Below are 17,040 nucleotides of genomic sequence, written 5' to 3'. Positions count from 1 at the left end.
GCTGCCCTATAGTAAAGGTGCGCTTGGCAGGCCGATCCGTATCCGTTCTCCCATTTACGCTAACCAGGCCCATAGAGCCCAACAATTGTCCGAGCGCCACATCTTGAGATGAAATATCACAGCACATTTATCAGTTATAAGAATGGGAGCACATAGCCTACAGTAGTGAGGTGCATATTTACAGTGGTTTCACTTCATAGCTATAGCACAGTGTATCAAAGAGTAGTTTCAAGTGACCAAGTGTAATTGGAACTGCTTCTGCCATGGTTCTCAGATCTTTAAATGTTTCTCTTGATATTCTGGCACCTCTTGAAGGGGTTTTCAACAAACATGCATTTGTTCTTGCCCTGGAGACAACCACTAGTCCCCAAATTCTTATTGACCTCACAACTCTATGATTATCAAAAATATTAGTTAAACTTGGTGACAACTATGAAACTGGAAGAGTAGCTCTGCATACTTATTCTGGTACATAATCTCTGGATGAAAGGAAAGTGTAGTTACTAAAAATGGTTATCAGGGTCAAATATTTTCTGATTTTGAACATTTGCAGGTTTTTCTTTCCTTAGGCTGAATGACTAATAAATGTTTTTGGATATTAGACTCAATGCCATGACGTGCACTCATATTTTCATATTCCAAATGATGGCAAACTGAAGATAAACAGTAAGACAAGGCTTACTTTAACTCCATTATCATTCCTTAATCTTCATATGTGATCATAGAAAGTTCATGCATGTAGTGTTAAACAAATTCTTAGTTTCATCACTGTTGTCTCATGAAAATTACTGATCGTACAGATCAAGTCCTCATTGCTATTTGAAGTAATTGATGATACATCTTGAATACAAAAATGTTTTTATTAAGAACAAAACTCTATGTATGCAACTCTTGGCACAGCTCTTCCACTCAGCCTACGGGACCAGTTCACAATAACCTTGTTGACTTCTGTGATGGAATATATATACTGTGTGCAAGGTGTATTCCTTTCAGTTGTGAGAGATTTGTGTTCTTGATTATATTTTTAGATGCTGGACAAATTAAAAGATCGCTGGATGCACACAGGCTTGTGGGAAAAGTTGGAGCGCATTAAGACTGTCATCAATGAGCCTAAAGGAGGAGACAAATCAGACTTTGATATGCTTCTTCAGCAGTATTATGATGCCATAAAATGTAAAGGAGAAAAAGGTAAGTAAGGTTTTTAAGAGAAAAGTACAGAAAGAGGACAGATGCAAAGAGTTGTAGGTTAGATCTTATATATAAAATGGTTGAATTAGATATGCTACCATTTGGTATTATGTACCATATTGAAAGTGAGCAGTCTAATACAAATTACATCAATAGGTGCTTCATTATTGAGTATTTTTGGAAAGATTGAACGGCTCTATTTAACCTTATTTTTTGTTTTTATTGAATTGGAACCACACTTATCTCTAATTGGTAGATCTTGCTGTGGTTAAGTGTACAAACTTCTAAAGAATTCCTTTTTACAATGATTTAATGTCAAGCGCTCAATGACTGTATTCTCCAAATTTTTGCCCAGTGGGCCGACAATAGTTTCACTTTGGATGAAGGGTGCTACCTTCTGATAAAATGAAGAGAGTTACGGATACGCATGAATTTCTATGACCTCACCCCTAAATTCAGTGCCCTATGACATAAATGCAAGTAGAAAAGTTGCTTAACTCCTTGTGAGAAGTGGTAAAATGTGGCAGATAATGTTTTCTACAACAATCACAGATTTGCATCCTGCAAGGCATTACGTAGACAATGACAAACTGTTTTTAGATGGATGAGTTTTCTATAAAACCAGACAGTCTGGAAGACTGTTATTATATTGCATGCAGTCACGTTCAGACTTATTTGATGGAACCATTTCCAAAAATATTTAATCAGAGAAGTTGGAATTGCTTTTAAGATGGAAGTGCTGCTGAACTTTTAGAACAACACAGACCGTAATAAATTCAGATATACATACAAAAAATCATGTAAAACAAATATGGACTAAATTCACGACCGATCTCCCGATCTTCATTTGCCCATGGGCCCAAGTTTGGATGTTGACTTCATTATATGCACAACCTGCCCCAGCCTCTGAAAAGGATGGATTATTTGGGCCAGTATACAGTCCTACCCGACTAAATGTGAAATACCAGGACCCGTAGGACGTTGGCTATGGAGAGGTTCAACATGAATATTCTTATGAAAGAGAGTCTGAACTTCCTATGCCCAGAGTTCCTGCTCAATCATTCCAGGAACGACAAGAACAAAAATGGCAAAACATGGATGAGCCATATGTCTCTCAAACCTCTACCCAACCTAAGATTCAGGTACCGTTATACCCAGTGACACTGCTCTTGAATGTGATGCATACAAAGCTCTAGTTGAAAGAAATACTCCGCAGACTCCATCAGACTCTCCCCTGAATTATATAGGTGGCTCCAGGGCATCTAAAAGATTTGACCTTTCATTCCCAACAAAAGAAACAGACTGCTTTTTATATGTTTCAAAAAATCCACAAGAAAAAATTGGATGAGCAATACCAATACTTGATCATGTCTGGTTGGAAGGTCTTAAAACGATGACAAAACCAACAACAGTAGCAGCCATAGTTCCAAGACTCAACAAAAATATAAATTCCCAGATGACACATCTGTGTGCCTCATCAGACCCCCACGGGCAAACTCTGTGGCAGTGAAAGCTGCACATAGATCTTCTTGCACATCAATGCCACCCTGTTCTCATCCAATGGACGGAGAGTGAAGAAAGATTGATAATATAGGTAAAAGGTTTTGGGCAACGGTTGCATCTCCTGTTTTAGCAATTTTAGCTCACTGCCACAGGCAAAGGCGGTTGGATATCGCACCATAGCTACATTTCACATAAAGGAGAAAGAACATCTTCTGCCATCATTGATACTGCCCGGGATATTGCAATCACTGAGTTTCAACAATTAGCTGGTGCAGTAGTATTATGAAGACAAAGATGGTGAGAGCAACATCGTTTCCACCTGCTTTACAAAGCCAAATTTTGGACATAGCATATGTTTACGAGACGCTCCGGTCCATAAAAAAGGACACAGCATAATCATTAAGCTTGTTACAACACCTTCAAAACATTCCCTTTTGTGGGGCTAGAGGACAGAGCCAGCACGTTAATGGAGGTGAGTGCATATATCAACCATATCAACCAACGTATCTACAATATATCCTGCAATACAGACCACTGCCACTGGCTTCTTTTCAAAGACAGAACTTTTTTGAAGAGCCAGCAATCAATGCAAAGATCAGGAGGCCTCTAGAAGACAGTGACAAGATTCTGGTTGCAGTCACACCATATCGGACAACACTTGTAGGTCCAAAGATCTCTTCTTACCACAGTCAATAGTAACAATGGAATGATGGATATTTGACCTCATATTTCTAGAACTTCGATTGCAATTAATGCAAAAAACTTCCTCCAAAATTACCATCCAAAACACCGAATCAACATCCACGACTGTTGAAATCAGAAATTTCCATTATGATAAAGAAAGGGGCCATAGAATTAGTCTCAGATTGACAGTGAAGTACAGGCTCCCTGTCTTGCTTTTGTTTAATAAGGAAAAAAAATCAGCTAAATGGAGACCGATTTTAGATCTTCGTCAGTTGAACACATTTCTTAAAAAGCAGACATTTTGCATGGCGACACCGCAGGCAGGTTTCCAACCATTGCATGAAGGAGATGTGTCCATGTTAGACCTAACGGATGCCTACTTTTCTAGCTCCATTCATCCCTATCGAAGAAAATACTTCAGATTCAAAGGGGCTGGCTGCCAATATCAATTCAAAGTTCTTCCATTGGGACTCAAGTCAGCACCAAGAATATTCACAAGTGCCTGTCTCCAATTGAAGCACATCTGAGGAAGCGGGGACATCAAGTGTTTCCCTACCTTGACACCTGGCTAGTCAAGGAAACGCCATCCAAGATAGCAGAAATCTCTGTGAAGGCCACTCTACACGTTAAAATAATTAGGCCTTACATTAAAGAAAGACAGATCTGTGTTACTACCCCACAAAAAAATCAAATTCTTGCGAACAATTTGCTACCCAGACATAGGCAAGGACTTCGCCATCCAAAGACTGAACACTATTAACCAACTTAATACAGTGACTACAGAAGGAAAAGATGAAGACCTTGAGAGTATACAAGTTTCTTTTAAGATTGATGTCATCCTACATTCATTTAATCCCAACTTGCCACCTGCACATGCAACCGTTTCAAGAGGAGTTAACCCCTTGAGTGCTCCCTTTGGCCAACAGCCATCGCGAGCACTACCTCCATAGTTCTGCGCCCGTCCATTGACCAAGGCGGCCACGCCCACTCATTTGCGCCAGAATTCGTGCCGTGGTTAAACAAGCAGCAGTTTCAACATGCGTTTGACAACCTTATCTCCATAACACCAAGGAGAAGACCATGATTACCATGGTGGCACAAAAATAAAAGAGAAGGATTACCCTTCTTGTGAAAAAAAAAAAATCTGCTTTGTGATGACAGCAGAAGCCTCTTTGGAGGGCTGAGGAGCGCAACTACAGGGTTTGGCAGTAAGCGCTCCGTGGTCTGCAGACGCAGCTTGCCCTCACATTAGTCTTCTGAACATGAGGACCATCACTCCAGGTTTGCAGTCCCTCGTACCAAGAATAAAAGAAAGTTCTGTATTGAGCTAAAAGGACAATTCAACTACAGTGCACTATGTAAACAAGCATAGAGGCACTTGCTGTCTTCCCCCATCCAAGGAGGCTAAGAAAATATGGGATTAGGCTACCGAGCACCACATTAAATTAACATCTGAGCATGTTCCAGGAATGTCCAATCTACGGGCAGATGCTTTAAGTAGAACATACAAGGTATGCCACAATTAGGAGCTTCATCAAGCCCAACTAAACAGGATCTACCAACACTAGAGCAGACCAAATTTAGATCAGTTTGCAACCAATCATAACAAGAAATGCAGCTGTTATACCAGCAGGCATATCCTACTGGGGTAATGGGGAAATGTGTTTTCAATAGCTTGGTCAGGGTCTTTTGCCTACTCTTTTGCTCCTCTCCGCTTAATTCCAAGTGTCATAAATAAGATGAAAAGGGAAGCATAACAGATTATACTAATTGCCCCATGGTGGCCGCAAGCGTAGTAGTTTACGAAGCTTCTTCTCCTATCAGAGCAGCTGTACATACTGAACTCTACTGAAACTGCTTTCTCTCAAGGGCAAAATACTGCACCCAGAACCAGCATCTATAAGTTTATCGGTATGGCTCCTGAACATAATGAGTAAAACCGCTTAGAATGTCCAGATGAATGCAGGAACATTCTGGCAAAGGCCAGAGCTGTCCCAACAAATAAACCCTGCTTAGCTACATAGAAACACTTCTGCATTTGATACAACAGAATCTGCATCCAGTTTCTTCTGCTTTGCGTCATCAACTTTTTCTGCATCTTCTACAATTATTCCACTCAGGTCTGCCATCCTTCTGTTAAATTCCATCTGGCTGTTATTTTATGTTACTGTAGGGCAGTACATTTACCAGCTCTCTTTCCCAACAGACTTATAAAACAGTTCCTAAAACCACTATTTAGAGTTGTTCTAACAGCGAAACATCCACCAATTATTTGGTAGCTAAATACTGTACTTTCTCTGATTATTAAAGTCCCTTTGAGCCGGACAAAGCAGACATAAAATGTCTCTATTTAAAACTGTCTCTTCTGTAGTTGAAACTCAAGATTTTAGGTAAAAGAAGCTTTTAAAAATATATATTGTTGACATACTTTAGATAGTAGAAGAGAAAACAACCCGCAACACCTTGCACAGTGTGAGACGAGTAGAAAGGTAAAAGTATACAATACAGCCTTGGCTTCTGATTTTAGATCGAAGTGCTGCAACAACAGCCTTAATAGATGCGATGCATACAGTCATGAAGCCCTAGTACTACCCAGACCCACAGGAAAATGCAGTATTTCTTGTCCCTTTTGTTGTCAATGCAAGGTTCTGCCTAGATCTGACGAGCCTTGCCTGCACTGTCTTATTTAAGCATTATCACAGGTCTTGCTGGGGGGTTCCAGTCTTGGCAGACCGGCTCATTTTGGATAGAGCTCTGGGTTATCTGCATCGGGCGGTTCAATATGTATGCTTGAAGTGGGTCCATCTGTCCTTGAGTCACCAGTAGCTGACCTGTTGTTTAAGTCTTTAATTAGATCAATAGGCAGTCTTTTGCTGCATGGCAAAGGCCTTTTCCCCCCGCGCATGGCTACACATCATTTAGTAACAACCAGCACTGTGGCCACTAGCCTACGACTTGCAGCTGGGATCCTAGACGTGTTAGCAGTGGCGTTGAGGGTAAGGTGAGGCCGTCATGTCAGTTATCATTTTCAGCGCTACAAGCCATGGATTATTAGATTGCTAACTCCAGGCACAGCTACGCTAGGTGAAGGAGGTCCAACCTTAGCGTGGCATATCTAGAACAATTGACGACCTCCCTAAGACCCAACCTATGCATGCATTCTGATGTGGTATATAGTCCATGTAAGAATTTCACATTGATCAATCTAAGTTTGTAGTTGGGTGATAAATATCTTGCTTTGGCACAGCAGAATTTCCATTGATCATCAGACAGAAGTGAACTCAGGTCCACAAAACATTTGGACTTGGCATTTGGTGCTTATATATAGGTCCCGTGTTTTACTTTTTAGCATAGAGTCTAGATATCAGGCCTATAGGAGTCAGGGTTGGGGTAGGGAAGCATGGGTGGGGATTGGGAAGTTACTACTAATGGGCTTGCACATTTACCATAATTGGAAGTATAAGAGGAGGTGTGTGTGGCCCACCAAACTCCGAATGCTATTAAGAGAGAGGAATTGATCTTCCAGTTAAAGATCTGTCTGTTTGCTCATTTGTAATTGCACAAGCCTGAGCAGGCTTTTGGCTTGGAGGTGAGTGGGGGAATAGGGTTGTTATTTAGAGGGATTCCTAGTGAATAAATCTGTTTTATTTGTACCCTAGCTCAAAGTCTATCCCAAGCCCAGACCGTGCAGTGTACTGTGTTTATTTCTTGAGTGAGGCAAAAAAGCAAATAACTGTCCTTAGTGGGCAAGGTCGAACCATATCGGCCTCTCCGCCAGCTGATACAAGCTGAAAGAGACAGGGCAGGTGTGGCACCAGCTGTGGGCATAGTGTGCATGTTTACATAAATAATATAGTTAAGCATTACATTTATGATAATTCCTCTTTGCTGGGTGGCAGATTTGAAATAGAAAATAGAAAAATATCTTTAGATTTCAGTGAGTTTTAATATGCCTGTTGTTTAATGTACCTTGCCACTGTATTGAACTAAAATGCCCCTGGTCTCTCTCAAATACACCTTCAGCTTCCCTACTGCCCCAAACTCTCAGATATCTTATACTATGAGACAGGTCATGGAGAACCATAGCACCTTCAGAATGAAACTATAATATAAACATGAAAAACACCAAAGATTCATTTTGGGAATATCGTAGCATACATTTTGTACAAAAATTGTGTATTTAAAGAATATAAAAACTGAAATTCAAATAAATTAAGGAGCTAGTCACTGGGGATGATGCACAACATCCAAGGGTGCGAGGTGACTTACTGGCACTAACGTGTTATGCCACTCTGTACGAAAAAAATAGATATACTGCTTATAATCCCAGAAATGTGTGTATTGCAGGAGAAATCGGAAACATCAAATAAATGTTTAGGTGCCACCATAACGGAAACAGAAAGCCACTTATTTCATAAAGTGTACTAGACATCAGTGAGAAGGCATCTGAAAGATTTTGGGGACACTCATGTGCTGCCATTCCAGCGAAGAGAAAGACACACCTCTTAATAAGATATTCCAATGACAACTTAATTCAGAAATTCTGTAGGTCTGTTAACAATGAACAAATATATTGTCACTTTGGATCAAGCCCCAGAATTACCTTTACTTGCCTGCACAACTACATCTAAAAAAGTACAGCAGTAAGATTGGGAGGTACCTTGTGCAGGTGGTACTCAACACAATTATGGCATCCTGGAGAAAAACATATTGTAAGTGGATGTTATTTCATAGTTCGTAGTAAAAATAAAATACTTGATCATGGGACATCAGACAGTGGACATTAACTTAAGCAAATTATACTATTTATACCTTTTAAGTGTGTATTGCTGGTACAAAAATGGGCAGAATCACACATTATACCATAAATATGCATTTTTGCAAAAGCACGAAATAACATCCTGAATGCTTAAATAAGTAAACAACCGAGAATGGGTGTTCAGCCGCTAGCAGTTACCTACAAACTCTAAAATTGCTCATAGGAAATAATATGCCCTCTCTCTGTGACATTCTGGAACGACAACACAAATAATACCTGCTCCGTGCAACCAACTCCAGATCTTCTCATGTATTGCATTTTTCCAATTTCTTTATAAAAAAATAATTTTTAAGGGCATTTTGGAATGTGTAAAAGTGAAAGCTGACAACAGAAACACACCTATTGATCGCTAGCAGTTTAAGGGTCTTTGCTAGACTTAACCGGTTTGTGATATTGGACATCATTAGTTTGTCTAAATATCTAGATACAAAGGCCATAAGTGGAATGATGATATATATATATATATATATATATATATATATATATATATATATATATATATATATATATATATATATATATACATATATATATATACATATAAAGAAAGAAAAATACAATCAGGAAAACTCAGGAACAAGAACCCTCAACCTTCAGATTAAGTGACATATCCGAGTTATTGGGAATCAGGGACCTAGCGAATGGATCCGCCTCGGAACCAGAGATTATACCTCAGCAGAGAAATAACTCAGTGGAAGAACAAACTAGAGAAGCTGCACGGCGTATGGAAAATATATACAAGAGAAACACAATTGACATTGAGAAATTGAATCAGATGGGCTTTATCACGGATGAACCAGTCCCGAGTGGATGTAAGAGAAAATCTAAATTTTTCCCATAATTACCCCAGGCGATAAAATTTACTTGTTTTATCAACTAAGTGTTAACTAGTTGAACACATTGTTTACAATTGGCAGGACATTACTGTTGAAAATGGCAATGTATATGCACATAAGCGGCGTTCATTTGTGTTCACTGTACCCCTTGTTGTAAACAGAACGGATATCGCTAAACACTGACTGTGTTATCTCGCCAGCATAGACCCATGCACGCACGTACACGACAGCCATTTTAGGCACCATGGTCCCTCTGCCCGTTTGTTCCCGGCACCCCTCCCCGCGCGCACTGCTCATGCATCGGCCATAAGACCCTCTCCCTCTGCGTGACCCTGCCCTAGAAGTAACCCTCCTGCTTGACCCACACCCCCCATTTCCTCCCAAGAACACCCTTCCCCTCAGCTGATGAGCCCCCCACAACTGCACTTGGCCCTTCGACCCAGTCCCAAGTCCTAAGACCAAGCCTCGTGGATGTACACCCCCCCTTTTTCTGCCCAGCATAACAAAACCGTGATACACCAGCCGAAGTCCCCGATCTTATCGCCTGCCCAACCTTTGATCTGATCATCCCCTCCTGCCCTCGTGTCCTGTAGGAATGTCCGGCTGAGAGATCACAATCTCTTGTTACACTCAGGAGGGGAGAGGGCAAATCTGAGCGACTGGTATGGGAATTGGCCTGAAGCTGGGATTCCAAGCATGCTTCTTCCTACTTCAAAGCGTCTTTATTGCAATAAGGAATGTTTTGTGCATCATAAACATGTGTATAAAAGACGAAGCCTCAGAGAAACTTGTTAGAGCACCTCCTGAAGACACTATGCGAGTGTCCGAAATGACAGGCTCTCCTCATGAGAAATAAAACTCTGTTCTTGTTTCCCTGCTTCCAGCGCCCGTCTCTTTATTTGGTAATTGTTCAAGATGGGAACTAAGAGGCGTCCTGCGCCAGCAGCCTGGGCATCAGGTGCGTTATGGGCTGACCTTTCCACAATTGGCGTCCCAACGCGGGGTCCATCAGCGACATAAGGTCCGGTAAGAGAGGTCCAGACGATGGGGTGAACATCTAAACGATTGGAGTATACCTGCCTTGAGAGGGCCCTCGTCCGGCTGCCGATTGAATGAACTTCACCGATTCCGAACGGACCTCTCTCAAGTGACCTACTGTCCTGACTGGAATCCCACAGGAATGCTGCGGTAAAAACATGGAGAAAGAGAACGATTGGGCGCTGGAAAAAGGAAGGCGAAGAATTGCCCTCACGGTCCGGTCCGGGTAAGGTTAAGTAGGACGTCTTTACGTCCGATTGGTAGGATGGCTTTATCCATCTGATTGATTGATTGATTGTACTTGAAGTATTGGTTCTCTTTGAGACATTTTCTATTTGCAAACAGCGATGAATAGGAACGTTCCCCTCTCTTTGCAAATAGTTAAGGATAGGTAATGCAGACGTTTGTCCCCCATTGTAATCCGTCATGCTTATCTTTCTCCCCACTGATTGTTTATCGATTTTTATCGATTATTGCTCTTTGAGATATTCCCTGTCTACAAACAGGGAAGAATAGAAATATTCTGCCCCCTTTGCAGATAGTGAAGGATAGGTAATGCAGACTTTTGTCCCCGTTGTAATCCGTCATGCCTGTTTTTCTCCCCACTGATTGATTGATTGTCTGGACATTTATTGTTCAAGGAATAGTTCTTTTGAGGTATTCTCTGTTTGCAAATAACGTAGAAAAGAAATATTCTGTCTAATCTTTGCAAGTAGTGAAGGGTAGGTAATGTGGACCTTTGTCCCCCGTTGTAATCTCTCGTGCCTATCTACTCCCCACTGATTGGTAAACTAGTTCCACCCGGACCATTTATTAGAGGTAGGTCATCTGGCTCAACCAGAGGGCACCCCTAATAAAAAGGACATATGCAACAATAACGAAGTAATCACCGTATCCTGTTAACAGAAACTTTAGCATGAAACACGCTAGAAAGAGAAGGAAAAAAAAAAAGAGAGAAAGAAATAAGAAAGCAAAATCAGTAGGCCACTGATGAGTTTTTGATTTCGCAACAAATAGGAAAACGTTAGAAATAGCTCACGATAAAACACATGATTTCGCTAGAAATAAGAAACGTTAGAAATAAGCCTGTAATAAGAAACATGAAAATGGTGAGAGAAGCCAAGCTTGACATCGCAACGGCCACGAGGCAACCAGGCTTCGCCACCCCTCACTGCTCCAAACATGTCTGTCCCACCGCCTGCCACGCCCCAATAACGGTAACATGAGATAGATACAAGTCAGCAGATACCTACCCCCATTCTGGAAACTTCCGAAGTGCAACAGGTCCGCGGCTACGCCCATCCAGAAGACGAGATCTTCGGCACGTGTAGGGCGGGTCCTGCTGCCAGCCGTCGGCCGGAGGTCGTCGCATAAGGTGGGCCAGAAGAGGAGCCGAGGCCGACAGGATTCGGGCGTCCCCTCTTCTTTCTTCAATAATGGCTGCGACAACACGGGGGGGGATGTCTTGCTCATGCCATCGACCCCCCCCCCTCCTCGCATCTCCTGGTCCAGCCACGGCTTGATAGAAGCTCCCCGTTCGGCCCTGAAGCGGCGCCTTGCAGGCCAACGGGGGGGGGGATGTCTTGCCTATGCCTCCGACCCCCCCCCCCCCCCCTCTCATCGCCTGGTCCGGCCATCATGAATATTAGCGCCGAGAAAAACGGCGTGGGGTGCGCTGGGAGGGAGAGGCGGCACGAACGAGCCTCTCCCACCTCCCCAGGTGGAGGCCCCTAGTGGCACCCCCAACGCTCCACTCACCCGACGAGGGTTCGCCCACTCGTAAAATGGCGGTCGACCATGCTGGAGCGGGCCCGGCGTGCAGAGATGGCCCGGTTGCTTGTTGATTAAGAAATGAGTCCCACAATCAAAAATGTTCTCCTCGACTTTGAAGATTCTATAAAAGCCACGGGGGCCCCCGACCCCCGCAGACACCCCCGATGGGGAATGACTGCCATGATTTCCCGCGGAACGATGAAAATGTAGCCGCGAGACGTCGGCACTCTCATGCTGACGCCAGCCTCAGTCTGAATGACTAAAATCATGCAGACTACAGTTCGGATCAGTTCCGGTGAAAACCCAGTATGACCCGGTAGAAAAAATTGTTGCCTCCCTCCCCCTTTGACTGATGGTTCGTACCGCCGATCCTTTCTGTTGCCCTTTAACGGAACTTTTGGACTGCCGAAAGAGGCTCTGGGCCAACCACGAGTTGGTGGAGATTTTGACTATGCCTGGATCTGCCTGGCTGCACCCAAAATGGCGCTGGTACAAATGAAACTTTCAACTCCTTGTTGTACCCCGATTGCTCAGCCTTGGTGTCATGAAATATGTATGCAGTTTTTAAACACAATGAATTGATATGGGATGGGTACTGATTATGTGTTCGGACAATGAATTGAAGTGAGATGGGTACTGCTTGAACATTCGGACAATGAATTGTTGTTAAGTTTTGGCGCATCATGATTATTGAAAGTTCGAATTTCGACACTTATGATACTCGCTCACACTGAAGTTTCGATATGATTTTATTGTACTTGTCGCACTTTTTATTATGAAATCAACGACCACCGACTCCATTAGGTTTTCCACTAATAAGTATCCCCACATGTACAGTTCCAGCCTGCTCCGTGGCCGGCCCACGGGGTTGTAGGCCCGTATTTATGCACCGACATTTGTATTAAAGATTTTTGGAAAAAGCAAACGTAGTTGTCACGCGTAAATTGGTAAGTTTCGAATAAATGACCACTATTTCCGATATAACTAGATTACAGGTAAAATGGCTCAGCTCGACTAGTTAAGGGTTAAAAAGTATAGTACGCAGAAATATTGCAAATATGAACGGTCCAGGTTTTTGTTGTATGTGTTTTGCATTTTTGTACAAGCCTAAAGCAACTGCTAAAGATCCTGGTATTTAGCCTATACTTTATATGCTACCTGTGTCAGGAAAGTTGTTTTAAAAATGCCCCTAAGTCGCCTCGAAGGAGTGCCACCTGACCCCCCCCCCCCTGGTACGAACGACAAACGACCCCGTACCACTGTAGGTTATCACTTTTCCTCAAAGGAGAGCACGAGCTCGCCCCCCACGTTGCACCGACTGCCCTTTGTTCTGGCCCCCCCCCCCCCTGCACACGATCCGTAATACCACACTTGGGCGACCTATGCTATTCACAGGCTTCCGATAATCATCTCTCCCACACTAAATGGTCTACCTGGGCTTAAACGCCGAGTTGGCAGGGACTGCGTCCAGTGGAGATAGCCCGAGTATGTAGTAAGTAAAAGCCTTTTCGGGTTTATGCGTGCTAATGTGTTTTTAAAATGCTGCCCCCGCCCCCTTCTTTTTCCCTCTTTCTGCAGGTCACATCGGAAGAAAATGGTGATCTAGCGGACGAAGAGATGGGAAAAAGGGGTGTGATTATGGTGCTTACACACGACGAGCGAACAATGGCTATTTCCCTCCCTGAACTTAGCGCTTGGGAGGACAGCCTGAAACGGAAACTACAAAATACGACTTCGCTTGGCCCCCCGAATAATACAACCAAGAATGACGTGCACTAATGAATAATTCCTACGTTTAATTAAATAGGGAAAGTTTAAGGAATATTCCGAGGTGAGGTTTACCCAAGTACCCTCCGCTTGGAGGACTAGGAATGTTGCCAGTGTTTAAAATCTACTACCTCCTTTCGCACCCTCATAGACATGAAACTCAAAGCTGCCCCATTGTTCTCACAACTGACACCCACTGTTGCCTCAGCCTGGAAACACCCTAGCCCGACCAGGTTAGTTCTTGACCAATTGCCAAAAGGCGTAAGTGTGTGCAACCAAAGCCACCAGTGAAGGCAGCCGACGATAAAAGAGAAGGAAAAAGGTAAAAAGAGCTTAGGATGTGCAGCATACAGGAAGAGATCATTTTGGCCAATGACTGTTCTAAGTTTTGTCTTGGATTTTTTTGTATATAATACATGTACTGTCTCCCCCGTCTGAGTTTGTGCGTACGTGATGTATGGATCTACGTCGTCCCTCTGCCTGTGTTTCCATATTACTTGACCCCTGCTGTTCTGTGTTGTGTGCGCACTGAATGACCCATTATTGTACACGTCTCTGTCTCTCTCTCTCTCTCTCCCTCTCTCTCCATGTCATACGTGTACCGAATGGTTCGTTTAGAGTGCGGACTCTCTCTCTATCTCTCTCTCCCTCTCTCCCTCTCTCTCTCTCTCTCTCTCTCTCTCTCTCCCTCTCCCTCTCTCTGAGCATCCCCCTGTTCCCTCCTCCCTTGTGTGGTAATGTTGTGCCTCGCCGGCACAAACCTAATTGGGTCTCTTCGAACACAAAGGTGTTCGGCAAAATTGACAGGAACTAAAACGATTGTAACTTGCCATATTACTACCTCTCCTTTCTGCAAAACGATAGAACCCGAGTTGGTAATGAAAGAAAGGACAGGTAAGACGACTGATGTCCCCTAATCTGGCCTTTTTATAGGGGGACTATAACGTCAATGGTCTTCTGTTTTTCAGTTCATTAGAAATACAATCCCCAATGCCCAGGTTGCCTCACCCCTCTGCACTTAAGTGCGGATGTCCAAAGCGTCCTCGCTTCTCCCGATTGACCCCAGCTCCCTGTCCAAAGCGTCCTCGCTTCTCCCGATTGACCCCGGCTCCATATCAGCTATCCCCGAAGCGTAATTGATGACCTTGATTAACCGTCGCTCCCCAAGAAAAGCATGTTTAACCTCTGCCCCCCTCTCATGATGATAACCCCCTGCTTGCAAGAGTTAGTCGACCCCGAAGGGAAATGTAAGATTGTCAGTACTTGGGTTAAAAAAAAAAGGGGGTCGAGTCTCTACCTAAGGACTCGATTTCGAGTTTGATATAATACACTGTCGATAGGAGTCCGATTTCTCTCCACGTACGTCACGAATGAACGCCAAATAGGCTTACGAATTCAGTGGAAATGCCCTCCTACATACTCCATAAGTGATGACTTCTGACTGTGACTGATGAACATATCCCCCACCTACTTAGGATTGGGGACGGAATTGAGATGTATAAATGTCTTCTCCTGCCAGTTTTTCTAAAACTTGTTTTGTACCCATTCAAAGATACAATCACCGGAGGAGAGGAGCTGGATGTGACGCACAGCCTGGCCACAGATCATGAAGCACGTGTGACCGCAACCAAAGGTGGAGTCGCAGAGCAACGAGACGCGGGACGAGGCACCACTCTCAAACTCGGCAGATAAAGGAATGAAGGGCTGCCTTGAAGCCCTCGATTTGCTGACCCACTCGTGCCTGAAGTCCCCGTCCCTTTTGAGCCCGACTGATGGGCCTGCCTGCTCGTCGTCCTTTGCTCCTTTGGTCCCTTGGTGTGTTCAATGATCTGATCCCACTCCGCCCTCTCTTCCCTCGATTATTCAACAACATCACCCTTTTCGCATAATTTTTGACTCAGAAAAGAAGAGCAGCATTTAGATAGAATAAGGTTTTGCCACGGAAGAAGAAAGACACGCAGGTGCCCAGCATGAGGCACCCCTAAGAAGATCAGCTAGGAAACAGGACTGTGATCTAACAGCAGAGGATGAATCCGAGCTGGACCTATAGCTCCACCGCCGGTGCTCAACAGCGCCAACGAAAGAAGACAGACTCTGTTAAAAAGACACTGTGACAAAGACCCCCCCCTTCCTGAACTTTCTACCCACCCCTTGACTAATTGCTTGTATCGAACTGAATTCCTCCATCAACCACTTTTTGTATGGCTTTCAAAAATGTTTCATCGGTCACTCATGTATTTAGTTTTCCAAAAGTCTCTTATAGCACTGACAAGACCCGAAGGTATCAGAGCACTTTTTACTGTATGTTGATGTCACCGGAGAGAAAGTCAGAACCTGATTCTATAATGTGTCGGAACCTTTTTTTTTGATTGACCCCGACTAAGTATTATGCCGATCTCTAGACTTGTATGAATAACCCAACAAATGTAAAATCATATGTACCGCATTCCGCCAATCGTATCAACTGTATAGAAATGAACTAGCTTATGTAAAAAAGCGGCGACTGTTGAAAATGGCAATGTATATGCACATAAGCGGCGTTCATTTGTGTTCACTGTACCCCTTGTTGTAAACAGAACGGATATCGCTAAACACTGACTGTGTTATCTCGCCAGCATAGACCCATGCACGCACGTACACGACAGCCATTTTAGGCACCATGGTCCCTCTGCCCGTTTGTTCCCGGCAACCCTCCCCGCGCGCACTGCTCATGCATCGGCCATAAGACCCTCTCCCTCTGCGTGACCCTGCCCTAGAAGTAACCCTCCTGCTTGACCCACACCCCCCATTTCCTCCCAAGAACACCCTTCCCCTCAGCTGATGAGCCCCCCCAACTGCACTTGGCCCTTCGACCCAGTCCCAAGTCCTAAGACCAAGCCTCGTGGATGTACACCCCCCCTTTTTCTGCCCAGCATAACAAAACCGTGATACAACAGCCGAAGTCCCCGATCTTATCGCCTGCCCAACCTTTGATCTGATCATCCCCTCCTGCCCTCGTGTCCTGTAGGAATGTCCGGCTGAGAGATCACAATCTCTTGTTACACTCAGGAGGGGAGAATGACATCTGAGCGACTGGTATGGGAATTGGCCTGAAGCTGGGATTCCAAGCATGCTTCTTCCTACTTCAAAGCGTCTTTATTGCAATAAGATATGTTTTGTGCATCATAAACATGTGTATAAAAGACGAAGCCTCAGAGAAACTTGTTAGAGCACCTCCTGAAGACACTATGCGAGTGTCCAAAATGACAGGCTCTCCTCATGAGAAATAAAACTCTGTTCTTGTTTCCCTGCTTCCAGCGCCCGTCTCTTTATTTGGTAATTGTTCAAGATGGGAACTAAGAGGCGTCCTGCGCCAGCAGCCTGGGCATCAGGTGCGTTATGGGCTGACCTTTCCACATTACAACATTGAAGAAAGATCCATCCCTTATTAAA

At 43.8% G+C, this 17,040-nt stretch overlaps 1 protein-coding gene across 1 annotated transcript in view; it reads left to right on the top strand.

The window, feature by feature from the left end:
• BRIP1 (BRCA1 interacting DNA helicase 1) overlaps positions 1-17,040 on the top strand; it is a 1,630,984-nt gene that overhangs the window by 1,016,037 nt on the left and 597,907 nt on the right. Inside the window, exon 15 of the mRNA XM_078679817.1 lies at positions 1,029-1,188. Coding sequence (XP_078535943.1) covers positions 1,029-1,188 — 160 coding nt within the window. The remainder of the gene's footprint in view (positions 1-1,028; positions 1,189-17,040) is intronic.

Source organism: Lissotriton helveticus, chromosome 3_1 (assembly GCF_964261635.1).
Source record: "Lissotriton helveticus chromosome 3_1, aLisHel1.1, whole genome shotgun sequence".
NCBI lineage: Eukaryota > Metazoa > Chordata > Amphibia > Caudata > Salamandridae > Lissotriton > Lissotriton helveticus.
This window is presented reverse-complemented; position numbering and strand designations above follow the sequence as displayed.